Source organism: Macrobrachium nipponense, chromosome 29 (genome assembly GCF_015104395.2).
Source record: "Macrobrachium nipponense isolate FS-2020 chromosome 29, ASM1510439v2, whole genome shotgun sequence".
Taxonomy (NCBI): domain Eukaryota; kingdom Metazoa; phylum Arthropoda; class Malacostraca; order Decapoda; family Palaemonidae; genus Macrobrachium; species Macrobrachium nipponense.
Genome location: NC_061092.1, coordinates 3,360,716 through 3,374,550, shown reverse-complemented (window position 1 = coordinate 3,374,550; position 13,835 = coordinate 3,360,716). Strand labels below are relative to the sequence as shown.

General features: G+C 41.5%; 1 protein-coding gene across 3 annotated transcripts in view; it reads left to right on the top strand.

Annotated features, from left to right (window-relative positions):
- Positions 1-13,835, top strand: part of LOC135206039 (histone deacetylase complex subunit SAP130-A-like) — a 32,312-nt gene that overhangs the window by 4,970 nt on the left and 13,507 nt on the right. For 2 of the 3 annotated variants that reach the window (XM_064237216.1, XM_064237215.1), the window contains exons 2-8: positions 5,932-6,074; positions 7,821-7,929; positions 9,411-9,738; positions 9,879-10,016; positions 10,257-10,479; positions 11,622-11,858; positions 12,573-12,708. In XM_064237216.1, the coding sequence (XP_064093286.1) occupies positions 5,940-6,074; positions 7,821-7,929; positions 9,411-9,738; positions 9,879-10,016; positions 10,257-10,479; positions 11,622-11,858; positions 12,573-12,708 (1,306 nt within the window). In that variant the 5' untranslated portion in view covers positions 5,932-5,939. The remainder of the gene's footprint in view (positions 1-5,931; positions 6,075-7,820; positions 7,930-9,410; positions 9,739-9,878; positions 10,017-10,256; positions 10,480-11,621; positions 11,859-12,572; positions 12,709-13,835) is intronic. The other variant, XM_064237217.1, reaches the window with a different exon arrangement.

Sequence of the window (13,835 nt, the reverse complement as noted above, 5' to 3'; positions counted from 1 at the left end):
CTCTGTCTTAAGGGGAGCCTCATCTTGGAGATCTAGACGAGATTCTCGCTCTAGATCCGTGAGCAGAGAAAGAGTGAGACGTTCTCGTTCCCCTGCTGACTATCTGGGATCGAGCCAACAGAGCGGCCAGCAAAGATCAAAGAGGCTGGCGCGGCCGTAGGGGCAGGCGGCCGTGGAATTCCGGGCCGTCTGTCAGAAGATAGAGGCGAGACAACATCTCTCGTGACGGAGAGTGGTACACTAGAGCGGAGGAAGGAGAAAACCAAGAGTTTCTGGCCTCGTATGCAGAGGTTATTGATTTGAGATTCGTCAATTCAATAGCCTTTCGGAGAAGACAGAAACACCGGCCAGTATGCTTCCTCCTGGAATTGACATGGCGTTTGGACTAAAGAGGGATACCAAGGTGTCGTATGAATTGCCTTGCTCGAGTCATGCGGAATCGGTCTTGCAAACACGTAAACGCAAAGGTTGCAGGGAGGGATAATTCCTTAAGATCTAATAGATCATTTAAAATTTATTCCCCCTCCAATGATAAAGCAAAGGAAATATTATACGACACCGAAGGTCCCTTTGCTGTCTAGACAAATGAACCCTAATGTTGTAAGGTTAAGGCCTGGATTAACCTTGGATCAGGTTAAAATGGAGTGCCCTTCGATGACGTACCAAGAGGCTGCCACGTTAGAAGCAACAGCTTCTTCTGTCTTTCAGGCTGCGTCCTGGTTAGACCTTTCTTGGTCAACAGCAGTGGCGAAAATTGCAATCCTCGGAAGCAACAAGGAAAGTAGTAGACGAACCATGTTCATTAGATTACTACAGTCAGGGTCCAAGGCGATTGCGTACCTGACAAACGTAAGTGCCAATGTTTGGGCAAACAAAATAATCCTGCTAATGAGGAGAGATGCAGCATTGGCTAGACTAAGCCGCAATGTGGATTTGGATTCCCTGTTAGCAATGAGGAATGGGGATATCTTGGAATCGCAACTACTGTTGCCAGAGGTCATACTGGAAGAAGCGATAGATAGAAGAAGGATGGACACTAACGATAGGTTGGTGCAACAGGCAGTTAGGGAAAACCTCTAACAGTCAAACTATTCCTTTGGAGGGAAGACAACAGCAGATGTCTCGAAAGAAACCAGTGAGACATAGCATCCCTAATAGAGTCACAAGACCCTCTTCCCCAAAGAGGATAACTCATCGGCCCTTTCACAATAGAAACAACAGAGGAAGGGCAATAGGGGAAGGGGGAGAGGCGTCAAGAAGATAGGATGGGCGCCTCCCATCACTCGGCCACACCAGTGGGGGGTTGCCTGGCAAATCACTGGAAGGTGTGGCAGGAACTAGGGGCAGAGCAGTGGGTGGTGGATGTTCTCAGGATCGGGTATTTGATTCCGTTCGAGGTAACCCGCCCCTGACAGATCAACCATTACCCACGTCACTTATGCCCACAGATCTCAGAAGGCCACTATTCTGCAGGACGAAAGTGAAGAAGATGATGGAAAAAGGAGCTGTGCAACAAGTATGCAGTCCGACAAAAGGCTTCTACAGCAGGATTTTCCTGGTACCCAAATCCAACGGGGAGTGGAGGACAGTAATAGACCTGTCAACGCTGAATCTGTTTATAAGGAAAACAGTTTTCAAGATGGAAACTCCGAAAAAAACGGTTCTACAAGCAGTCAGAATCGGAGACTTATGCTGGACAGTCGATCTAAAGGACGCATACTTTCAGATACCAGTCCATCAGTCTTCAAGGAAATTTCTCCGCTTCAGTCTTGCAGGGAAAGCTTTCGAGTTCAAGGTCCTGTGCTTCGGATTGACAACGTCTCCTCAAGTTTTTACAAGAGTGTTCACCCTCGTGTCGGCATGGGCGCACGCTCAGGGGATCAGGCTGATAAGATATGGACGATTGGCTGGTGATAGCAAAGTCCAGGGAGAAATTACTCAGGGACAGGGCGACCCTCCTGCAGCTTTGTCACAGCCTAGGTATTGTGGTGAATCAGCAGAAGTCGCAGCTGGATCCAAGTCAACGTTTGGAATATCTGGGAATGGTGATAGACACACACAAGCCAAAGTATTCCCGACAGACCAAAGAGTACAGAAATGCAAAACAAGTGGTGAATGCCTTTCTGGGAAAGCAGACACAGCCAGACAAGACAGTGGCAGGTGGTGCTGGGAATCCTAACCTCCCTGGAGAAGCTAGTACCACAAGGAAGGCTACACCTTCGGTCCCTACAATGGAGGATGAAGGAGTTTTGGTCACCAACAGTAGATCACCCGTACGAGCAAATTCCCTTGTCGGCAGAAGTAGGAAAGACTTGCTGTGGTGGGTGGACGACGACAATCTGACAGTGGGTGTCCCCCTTCAACAATCCTCCCCAGACCTCTTGCTGTTCTCGGATGCATCAATAGAAGGCTGGGGAGCCCATATGGAGGAGTTGATGGTGTCAGCAAAATGGAGTTGCAAGGACAGAAAATCCATATATAAACGTGCTGGAGTTGAAAGCAGCTTTCCTGGCTCTACAAGAATTCAGGGAGAGAGTAAAGGGACACTCGGTGGTATTGATGTCAGACAACACCCACAGTAGTAGCTTATATAAACAAGCAAGGAGGCCTAGTTTCTCGGCAGTTACATGTGATGACAGTTCAACTTCACCAGTGGGCTATAGAGAACCTGGTAGGCATCAAGGCCAGGTATATTCCGGGAAAAAGAAACATAGTGGCCGACAAGTTGAGCCGCAGGGATCAGATTCTGGGAACGGAGTGGTCCCTACACCAAACAGGTAGTGGACAGGATGCTCATGTTGTGGGAAGGACCGATCATAGACCTATTCGCAACCAGGTACAACAAAAAGTTGGAAGTGTATTGTTCAGTAGTCCCCGGACGCAGAGGCAGCAGCAGAAGATGCGCTACAACACCCCTGGGGACAATCTGGACGTGTACGCATTTCCTCCAATTTTGTCCTAATCCGTCAGGTTCTGAACAGGGTAATGCGGTCTCAGAACCTCAACGATGACCCTGGTAGCCCCGTTATGGCCGAAAGCAGAGTGGTTTCCAGACCTACTGGAACTCCTAGTAGATGTGCCAAGAGAGTTACCTCCATGGAGCAACCTTCTGTCAGCCTCACGTGGAGAGGTACCACCAGTCGGTGAAGTCCCTATCGCTTCACGGGTGGAGACTGTCAAGTATCTCCTCCGAGAGCGAGGGTGTTTTCGCAGAAAGCAGCAACTCAGATGGCAGGTAATATCAGAAAATCATCTGCGACAGTATACCAAGGGAAGTGGTCAGCATACTGTGATTGGTGTCGTAGGGGGAACGTGTCTCCACTCGGTACCACTATTCAGCAGTTAGCGGACTTTCTGATATATCTCAGAACAGAAAAACATATGTGTATCTGCAGTGAAAGGGGTACAGGGCTGCTCTAAGCCTCAGTCTTACGAATGAAAGGAGTGGACATATCGTCTTCATGGGAGTTGGCCATGCTGATGAGGAGCTTTGAACAGTCATGCCCACCAAAGGAGCTAAAACCCCAGATTCGGGATCTGACCAAGGTACTGAGTAGTTCTGACAAAAAACCCCCTTACGAACCACTAAGGCAGTCCACGGATAGGAGCCTGACCTGAAGACAGTCTTCTTATTGGCCCTGGCTTCAACCAAAAAGGGTGGGGGAGCTACATGGCCTCTCATATCTCATAAAGCACTCGAGAGGTTGGAGATCAATGGTGTGTGAGTTTGTCCCAGAATTCGTGGCAAAGACCCAAAATCCAACAATAGTAGACGGCAGATTCGACTCCTTTACCATACCTTCCTTGGCAGACTTTGTAGACAACGACAAAGCTGAAATGCTCCTGTGCCCCGTCAGGGCACTAAGGGAGTACTTAAAGAGAACAAGGCCCACCTCAGGCCGGGGTGCCAGAGGTTGTTCGTAAGTACAGGACGGAACAAGAAGGAAGTGTCCAAGAATACAATATCATTTTGGCTAAGGGAGACAATCAGAAATGCTTATACTGCAGAAGACAGAGGGTCAGATAGCAGGTGGGAGCTAGAGCTCATGACATCAGGGGTGTGAGTGCTTCCCTAGCATTTAAGAAGAAAACATGTCTGTGGATAAAATTCTGAAAGCTGGCGTGGTGGAAGCGCCAACCAACTTTCACCTCATTTTATTTGAAAGATGTTGCCCATAGATCCTTGGACACCTTTTCCTGGGGTCCAGTGGTTGCGGCCCAACAAGTGATATAGTTCATCCAGTGCCCCTGGCGGGTCAGTTTGCTTCTAGTCTAAGATGAAGGTATGAAAGTAGAATGAATGGGATGACTGGTGGGCTTTTTCTTTACTACTTTCTTCCTACTCCTTTAACTACGGGCAATATGAAGGAGAGTACCGTCATGTGCTGGAACGGACTAGATGCAGGTGAGATGGTCAGCCATACTGTGAAGCTATCTTAGCTGATGATATACTTTTCAGTAGCAACACACCCCTCTGGATAATAAGGAGAGAAGGTCGATCCAGTCGCAAGGGACAAGAGTAAACAGTAGAATGGTATCTTACACCCAGTGGGAGGAAACCAATAGATCCGCTATATCTTGGTCCTAGGTTCATTGTCCATTCTCTAGAAATTTCCCTATATATTCGGAAATGGATAAGGTGGCAAACTTCCAGTCAGTTGTAGAGACTTACCTCCTCCAATAGTAAGTCTATCCTAATGTTAAGACCGAAGGTTTGTTTCGTGTATGAACAAATACCAAATTTGTAACTAATTTGTATTTTTCATAACTAACAAACCTGAGGTCTTAACAGTTAAAGGCCCACCTCGAACCACCCCTCTAGCAGTCTAAACTGGGTTTAGAAATCTAACTGTATGGTCACAGGTAGCCGTGGGCATTCTGGGTATACATGCCCCGTGACCTGGTATAGATGCCATTAGTCCCTGGATCTCACAAGTGTAATTTAATTCTACCGGTTCCAGCTTGGCGCTAGTAAATCCTAATGTTAAGACCTCAGGTTTGTAGTTATGAAAAATACAAATTGTTACAAATTTGGTTATTTATATGTAGTGCCTAAGCCTTGCGCTATATACTTTGTTTTGCACCGGGGACGCCACCTTAGTAGATAGAGCAAAAGAAATTATAATTCATATGTAGTGCTAAGCCTTGCGCTATAATACTTTGTTTGCAATGGAAACGAGCACCTTTAGTAAGAAAGGGGAGATTTTGAAGGAATCATGACTAGTGTGCTTTGGGAATTTCATATTTATATTGCTGATGAGGTGTTAGGAAGATATTGGGTACTGTGTCTAAAAGTTTAATTAGGTCCCAACAGTAATTGATGTGAAAGTAACCAGATGAAGACTAAATGGATTTCCGAGCTCACATCGGGTAGGGGGTCGTAGAGGAAGACTTAAACTGGATGAACGAATTTTGGTGGAACCTTCTCAAGATAGAGTGGAGAGAATTCATTTATATGCCTAATTCTGTCAAGGGAAAGCTGCGCATAAAAACTATCGATGATGACTTTTAGGGGAATGTTGTTATGTTTAAAAGATGTGAAGTGCCCTAGGTTTCTGAGGAGTTAATTAGGCAGACTACCTAATTAGTTAGAAGTATGTTTTACTAACCTGTGAATGGTTTGAAGTATCCTTTCATTAATTGTAAAGGAAATTTTATCTTCTAAAGTAAAATAAATTTGTTTGATTTAGTAGCTGTAGTTTTGAAGGCAATTTACAAAATAACTTGAGCAGATGCTTTCCTGTAGTTGAAGCTTAAAAAGTGCTAAAACACTATTGCTTGTCTTAGCTATAATTTTGTAGTATTACTCATTTAGAGATAGTCAAGTACATGCGCCTTTTAATAACACTATGTTCTGACGAATTTTCTGTAAAATATTCTGGTGATTATATTTGTTTTATTAATTCAGAAATTATACACTTATATCATCAGGCTGTATCATGATGACAGGGAGAGGAGGGCTGGCTACAGCATCCAGTGGTAACACCTTAGGAGGCTCTGGCTCTGTACCCGGAGATCACAGTAACCAGCCTATGGATTTGGCCCAGAAGACTTCATCCAGACCTATGGAAGGTGTAAGTAGAAACAGCGTTCACTCCAGACAGGTGTAGACTTATTTCCTACAGTAGCAGTTTGAATTTTTCCATTAGGTTGTTTGTTATATTGATGGTCACCTTTGTAAATGAGGTTGGAAAACTGATTTGGCATCAAGTTGTGGATGGTTTGGAACTAAACATTTAACTCCTCTCTCTCTCTCTCTCTTCTCTCTCTCTCTCTCTCTCTCTCTCCTCTCTCTCTCTCTCTCTCTCTCTCTAAGTCAAAACATGAACCTGTACTACTTGTGTAAATGTTCCTAAAAACTTAGAAAAAAAAAAAAAGACCCAACCCAACAAAAAAAAAAAAAAAAAAAAAAAAAAAAAACCCACCCAACTTTAAGAAAAAAAAAAAAAAGACCCAACCCAACCTTCATTGAACCTTTCTCCAGCTATTGATATTTAATCAACTCGTGTGTGTGTGTATACACTGGTTTATTGTTTATTGTCATGTGTTGGTGGAAATTGTTGAGAGTTCAGGATTTTTATTCGTTGCCCCTTGTTCCAATTCCTGCAATGTTCGCGCTTTCCCAATTCCATTGTGACTTGGTTGACGTGCATTCTGTGTATCATTGGTGGCTAACTTTTGGTATTGTTAATAGGGAACGTTGTAGATAACTAAAAATTAGAGTTGAAAAATACCTGGCATGGTGTTAATCACCATCTAGCTGACACCCTCGTTTAGCTTCAAGGTGTCCCAAAGAGCTTCTCCCATTTCTCCATCCACAGTGAAGGAAGGGCAGTAGTGATTGCTTTAGTTTGCTTCCTAATTGTACTTATATTTTCTGATTTCAATGCATCCCTTGCATACTCTGTGAAAGTATTAGAAGAGCATTGTTAAGATTTCTAATGCTAGTAACACCTTGAAGTTCTAATCACCACCTGTTAGGTGTATCCTGTATATGATATGTGGAAGAACATTTTTGATAAGTTTACCAACAAGAGACTATTGTGATATTTCTTATTAGTCAGTTTAGATCGTGAAATTTCCACAAAGTTTGTTTCTCTTATTTGAAGCTATTTAACTGAACACTATATTTTGTATGGAATAAGTAAAATTTATCTTTTTTGGATGTCTAATGTTGTATGTTCTTTTTTTATGTTCAGGTAAGTCAAATTAGATGTGATATTGAAGGCTAGTTGGGAAGAAGATACTTGATACACGTTTCTGGAGGTTGCTAAGTTTTTTTTTTGTCTTGTTTGTGTTTTTTCATTTTTTTTTCAGCCAAATGGGACCATTTTCCACAAAATTTTATCCATCTGTCATGTTATTTCATTAGTTAAGACACATTGCTGTCTCTGCACTCTCATATTTTCCCTGCTCTCTCATTTTGTCCTGTCAAATTTCTCAAGAGTTTTTGCTTCATTATAGAATAATTTTTTTTTGAAGAGCCTTGGGTGTCTTCAAATTTTATTTGATGGTATGGTTAAATCACATTTTAATTATTGTTATTTTGTTTCTGTCTGTTTAGTTGTTAGTGTAGAGTTAGTTATGAAACATAATGCCATTGTGACATACTGATAAGTAGTATGATACTTTATGTACTGTAATATTGTGAAATATATTATGATTTTAGCTGATGGCAGTTGAAACTGGTTTGAAGTGTACAGTATTGTTCAGAACTTTTTATGTACATTACCATACATCTTCTGAGATTTATTTATCATTTCAATTTGTGTTGAGATTTTTGTTATTTAACCTTAATGGATCTCATTTGTTTTATGCAGAGTGGAGTCATGAAGAGTGGAGGTGCAACGCTAGTCCATTACAATACTGGAGTTGCTCAGATCCTGACAACAAGTGGGGCACCTTCACATGTTGTAACAGCTAAGTCTGGTATGTATTCAGAAAATGTAACTTGTAATTCATAAGTTTCTTGCAGAGATTGTGAGAATTTTACTAGTACATTGAGAAAGGGGGTTCTTTTAACCGGAATTCTTTCAACCATTAGTCATATTTCTTCTCAAAGTAAATGGTGTGTAAAGATACAGTTTGCAAGGAGTTTTTATCCATATAAAACTTGCAGGTAGATGATGGAGTTGTAGCTCACTTTTCAGGTGCCATGCATTACTACTTTGTTTCATATTTCAGTCACTGTTTTACATTTCAGTGCCATGTTATTGAAGTTTATTAGAGAGATATGGCAGTAACTTGTTTCTGTAAAGGAACTGATCTTTCTAGTTTGAAGGAATTTCATTAAGGTTTAGCAGTTTCTGCTTCAGATAGAGTATAATTTTATGCTCAACACTCCAGTATTTCACATAGGAGTAAATGCAGCTTCAAAGTATGGTGAATAACTTGAGTTTTCTTGTAGATACTTCTGCCCTACCATTCCTTTCTTATGTACAAGATGAGTTTTATGATTGTTGCAAAAACATTCCGTCTCCTATGGTTTTCTGAAAAGCTGAATTTTCAAGAAACTTTATTTTATTAATAGCTGATACTTCCATCTGTATCAGTGAATTGTCATTAGAGCTAAAATGTTTAAATACTAAGCCTGCAGACTCTGATAGGTTGTGGTATGCACTTTCCTTGCCCTCTTCTTAATTTTTACAACATGAGAATTTCACTGCCCGTTAGTTGATGGTGTAAGCCTTTTAAATTTGGTAAATTATGGGGTTTCTTAGTTGGACTCACTTTTGGTTGTTATTTTAACTTTATAGTAATCTGTTGCTGTCATCTTTTAGGTAACTTTGGTATATTTGAAGGAAGGCATGATGATGATGGAAATAATTGTCAGAAAATGTTTCTACTTTGGTGTGGTTGTGTTAATGGAGTTTTTCCTATGGTTGGAATTTAGTAACCCTGAAGTCCTTAGCAATCTATAGTTGTTATATAGTACACTTCACAGTGCCAAAACAGACTTTGGTATGAACATGTTGATTAAGCATGGAATATTGTAATGGTGTTGGTAATCAATTATTTGTTTAGAAATCAAATATTTTAGAAACTGTTCCCCAACCAGGTTATTGATGTTAAATAGAAAGAAATTTATCTTTGCCTTTTCAAAGGTGAAGTAAAATGTTATGTTAGGCTTCAGTATATATTCTTATGATCAAGAGCTGAAGGAAGTCAGAACTTACGTGAGATGGTTGTTGGCATTTAGATTTTGTTTTGAATATCCCTTACTCTTTTCCTCATTCTATGTACATGTTTTATTGTAATGCCTTGTATGTCCAAAGGTTTCAGATGACATTCCCTTTTATGTTCATGTTTAGTTCCTATGGTATGGTTAAGGCTTGACTTAGCAGTGCACATGAATGATTTGCTTAAGATGATTTAGGTTGAAATTTTGTAACTAGAATCCCCATTTACAGTTTGCCGTACTGAAAGCATGGGTGTAGGTGGACAAACTGTCACATTAGTATCCCGCACTTCTGCCAATCCAGCAGCTCTCAATTTAGCTTCCTCTGGAACTGGTGGTGGTACTGGCCCTTCAGTTAGAACAGTGTCCCATCCTCCAGGGTCAGGTGCCTCCAATGTTGCTGTTACTTCATCATCTCCAGCCCACCTTACTTCTTACCATATCCCCAGAGGAGCAGCAGCCGTTGCAAATATGGCTGCTCCAAGGTCCCAGGTTGTTGCAACGCCTATAATGCGGACAACTGGACAGCCAGTCGGACAGCCATCAACTGGTACAGGACCGTAAGTACTATTATTGTATTTTCTGTTTCCTGTTTAATGTATGACAGCCATTTTCAACTATTTGACTTGTTTGCAACTGGATTAAATAGTTTGCCTGATTCCCATGTTTCTTATAAAGTTCCTCTGATATTTGTTTATAGACGTGGTAGTGTTGTAAGCCAGCGAGTTGTCCCAGCATCAAGCAATAGCGGGTGGGGTCGTGGTGCTCCAACCCCTGCACACACAGGGAAGGTATCTGGGCCCCCCATGCATCCAGGAGTTCCTGGGACAAGTTTGAGGTAATTTGAATTTTAATATGGTTTCAGTTGAAGATGTTAAGATGGGTTGTGGTTATCATTGGAAAACATGAATTCATGATTGAGAAGAGTCTTTAAGATTTGAACTCTTGCAGCTTATGGTAATGTCACCCAGTCAAGTATTGTATATAAATAGATATCTTTATCATTGTTGGAGTCAGGTTATAAGTTTTAACTCTTGGAATCTAAACATTTACTGAAAACTCATGGTTTTGCTTACAGTCTAAGTGTACCAAGAGGATCTGTCCCTGTGCAGCGTGCTGGTCAACCTGGGGGTTCAATTACAACCTACCATGCTGGTGTACGATCAGGAAACATGGCTAGTGGCTCAGTACGGGGACAAGTCCCAACTACAATGAGAGGAGGAATGGTTTCTAGTGACCCTCCAAGAGTCTCTTCAAGTTCCAAAGCTGTGCACATAACTCAGCCAATAGTCCAACCTCAGGTTTGTAGATGATCAATGGAGTTTGGTAATAAGCCATTTAAAGATTAGTATTCAGTATAAGCACAGTTTCTTATGGAACATGTCCCAAAGGACATTATTTTGATGAGTGATCCTCGGGAGATCGAAATGTCCATATATGAAAAGTTTATGGCTCAACTTAGTGGACTTGTATTTATCAGCTGCCATATTCTTATGATTTTTTCTTATGCTACCATTTTGGATGTGATGAATTTATCAGCTGCCATATTCTTATGATTTTTTCTTATGCTACCATTTTGGATGTGATGAATGTTTTATATGTCTCTTAAATTGAATGCACAGTTTACTTTAGGTACGGTTTAGTTTATGCTAGGAACTTTGCGGAATTGCAGTTCCTCATTGGACGAGTTGGTTATGTGCTCGACTGTCAATCTCAGGGTCCGGGTTCGATTCCCCGCTCTGCCAACAAGGAATCAGAGGAATTTGTTTCTGGTGATAGAAATTAATTTCTCTATGTGATTTTCATCTCACAATAAGCTGTAGGTCCCGTTGCTAGCCACATAGGAATATCTAATCCTTCGGGCCAGCCGTAGGAGAGCTCTTGATCAGCTCAGTGGTCTGGTAAAACTAAGATATACTTAACTTAATGTGGAATTGCTTTTAACTGTAAGATATCTAATGCAGGCTGTAATATACTGTCTTTGTTACTTATCAGTAAGGCCAGACCTCTAAAGCATCTTTTAAGTTTAGGTGTTACTGCACATTCAAGAGATGTTGAGTAATACGCACAAAGTGAAATACATTAACAGATAAAATTTTCTCTAAATGGCATAACATTATTGTATGACGTTTAGATAGAAGCGCCTCAGTGGCGTGGTTGGTGTGGTGTTTGCGTCCCATCTCGGTGGTCGCGGGTTCGATTCTCGGCCACTCCAGTGAGGAGTGAGAGATGTGTATTTCTGGTGATAGAAGTTCACTCTCGACATGGTTTGGAAGTCACGTAAAGCCATTGGTCCCGTTGCTGAATAACCACTGGTGCCATGCAGCGTAAAAACACCATACAAACAAACAAACAAAACATTTAGGTAGTTGGCTATTTAACATATGTTACCTGTTCATATTTATGTCATTCTAGGGTCTCAATTTATTTTTTTTACCCACAGAAATACAGTGGAAACATGACAGGTGTCATTGGAAGTGTGACTCGGGGAGTCCCAACTGGGCCAGGTGTGACAGCAGGATCCACTGGTACTTTGTATAGTCAGGGCAATCCTATGGTTACTACAGTAGCAGGACCAGCAGTTAATGCCCAAAGTGCCATGAGAACTCCAGCTCCTCCCACTATTTCTGTCAGAATCACTACAGCTCCTGTTGTACCAAGTGATACATCATCATCACAGGTATGTCAAGAAAAAATCTTGAAGAAATTTGGTTACTCTGTATCCTAATTTGGTTTCAGTGCCAATAGTTTTCTGAAGTTGTGGATATGTATATCACTGGGAATTATACATTTTGGTTTATGGGAACAAATGGGCCAGAAGTGAGTTTATCCATGGTTGTTAAAAATTTGTTGTACCCCTCATTTACATGGTAACCCAAGATCTAGAGTGTTGCCATTATTCTTTGTATGTTCTCTTCATTTGTACATTACATAATTTTTCAGTACTTTTTCAATTTTTTCCATTTGCGTAAGCAAATATGATAAGCACTTTTTAGCTCATTTATTGTAAGATCTGCTGTATTAATTTCTCAGTTATTTGGGATTTAGTAAAGGAACAGGAAGGCCTGCTTTCATCTCTTATTGTGTAGATCAGTTTTTAATGTATAGGGGTATATTTAATTGAAATTGAAATATTCACTTTCAGTTTTCATAACAGTGTATGGTTAACTGAATTGGAGGGAAATTTTAAAGCATAGTGAAGAATTTAATACAAATTTTGAAGAATCAAAGGCTCTTCTGGAAATTAATATCAAGATTATTATTTAGTAATGTATATTTTGATGTGAGCATAGAAACAAAGTGTTGTGCTTGAACTGTTTTAGCAGTCAGTCGTAAAAGCGGTTTACATTCATTTATTGTATCAGTGTTTAGTTTTGCCTTTTGAATATTTCAGGTGACTTCACAGGCTGTCACTAATATTGGTGCATTAGCCATGACAACTCCTTCGGGAACTACTGGTACCATTTTACCTCATCCCACAATGCAGCGAACACCGCAAGAGCACCATGTACCTCTCAAAACCCCAATTGGTAAGTGGAAAATAAATGTCCCATATGTTTGCTAAATTCTAGAATATAGATGGAGTTCAAATATGGACTGACTTAAATTTTAATTATGTAACTGACCTGGCAGTTATATACATAGCTATATTCTCTGACGTCATGACGTCACGACAGACTTTTCGAAACTCGCGGCAATCGCCAACCGTCGGTCAGGTGATCGTTACCTGTACGCCCTCTAGATAGTTACCTGGAAACCTCAGATTTTCTCTGTCGCCCAAGCCGACAACATCGTTGTTGTTGGTTCCTTGATAGGTCTTTCGTACTCGCTAGAGTATTTCATCGTTTGGTGAAGTATTTTATTGGCTTTCGCTGTTGTTGACTTGGATTGATTTTGGATTTGTTTTTGGATTACTCAATTAACAATGTCGAACTCTGGAGTTGTTTATCGAGTCTGCAGTAAGGGGGGGTTGTAGAGTTAGAATTCCCAAAGCTTCTGTTGATCCCCACACACTTTGTGTGAATTGTAGAGGCCGTAAACTTGAGAGAGATAGGGTTAGAAGAACTAAGAGTTCCCTTTCCTGTTCATCTGCTAGTCGGGAAGTGGTAGATAACCCCATAGTTCCTCCCCCTGTTCCTTCTGAATGTCATTTAGTAGAGGTAGCAGCTCCCGAACCTGTCACCAAGTCGGGGGCTAAGGACTCAACTTTTGCAGGTATTCAGGCGGTTCTTGAAAAAATGGGACAACAGATTGCCTCTCTTACTGAGCAGGGCAATCGTACCTGGACTGTTGTAAGTGCTCTAAGTGCAGGTACAAAAGTCAGTGTAAGTGACAAGTTAAGTGTTAGTGCCAGTGTAGTGGAAGGTGCGTCCGATCGGTCCTGTCACGCTCCTAGACCCAGACCTCTTACAAGCTCCCGGACCCACGGGAGACGTAAAGTCGAAAGTCGAAGGGAGGCGAGAGGCTCTAGTATCCGGTGGGGCGTGCCTTCGAGCAAACCTGTGGACGTCTCCCAGGTTGCTTCAGACAGCCATAGAAAAGGCATGTCAAGTGTTTTTGGTTCGTCATCCGATGACGTCTCCCCGCGTCGAGGATGGCGACACTCTACGTCTTCTCGTCCTCTCAAGAGGAAGTTACCTCGTGATAGTGAGGTCTC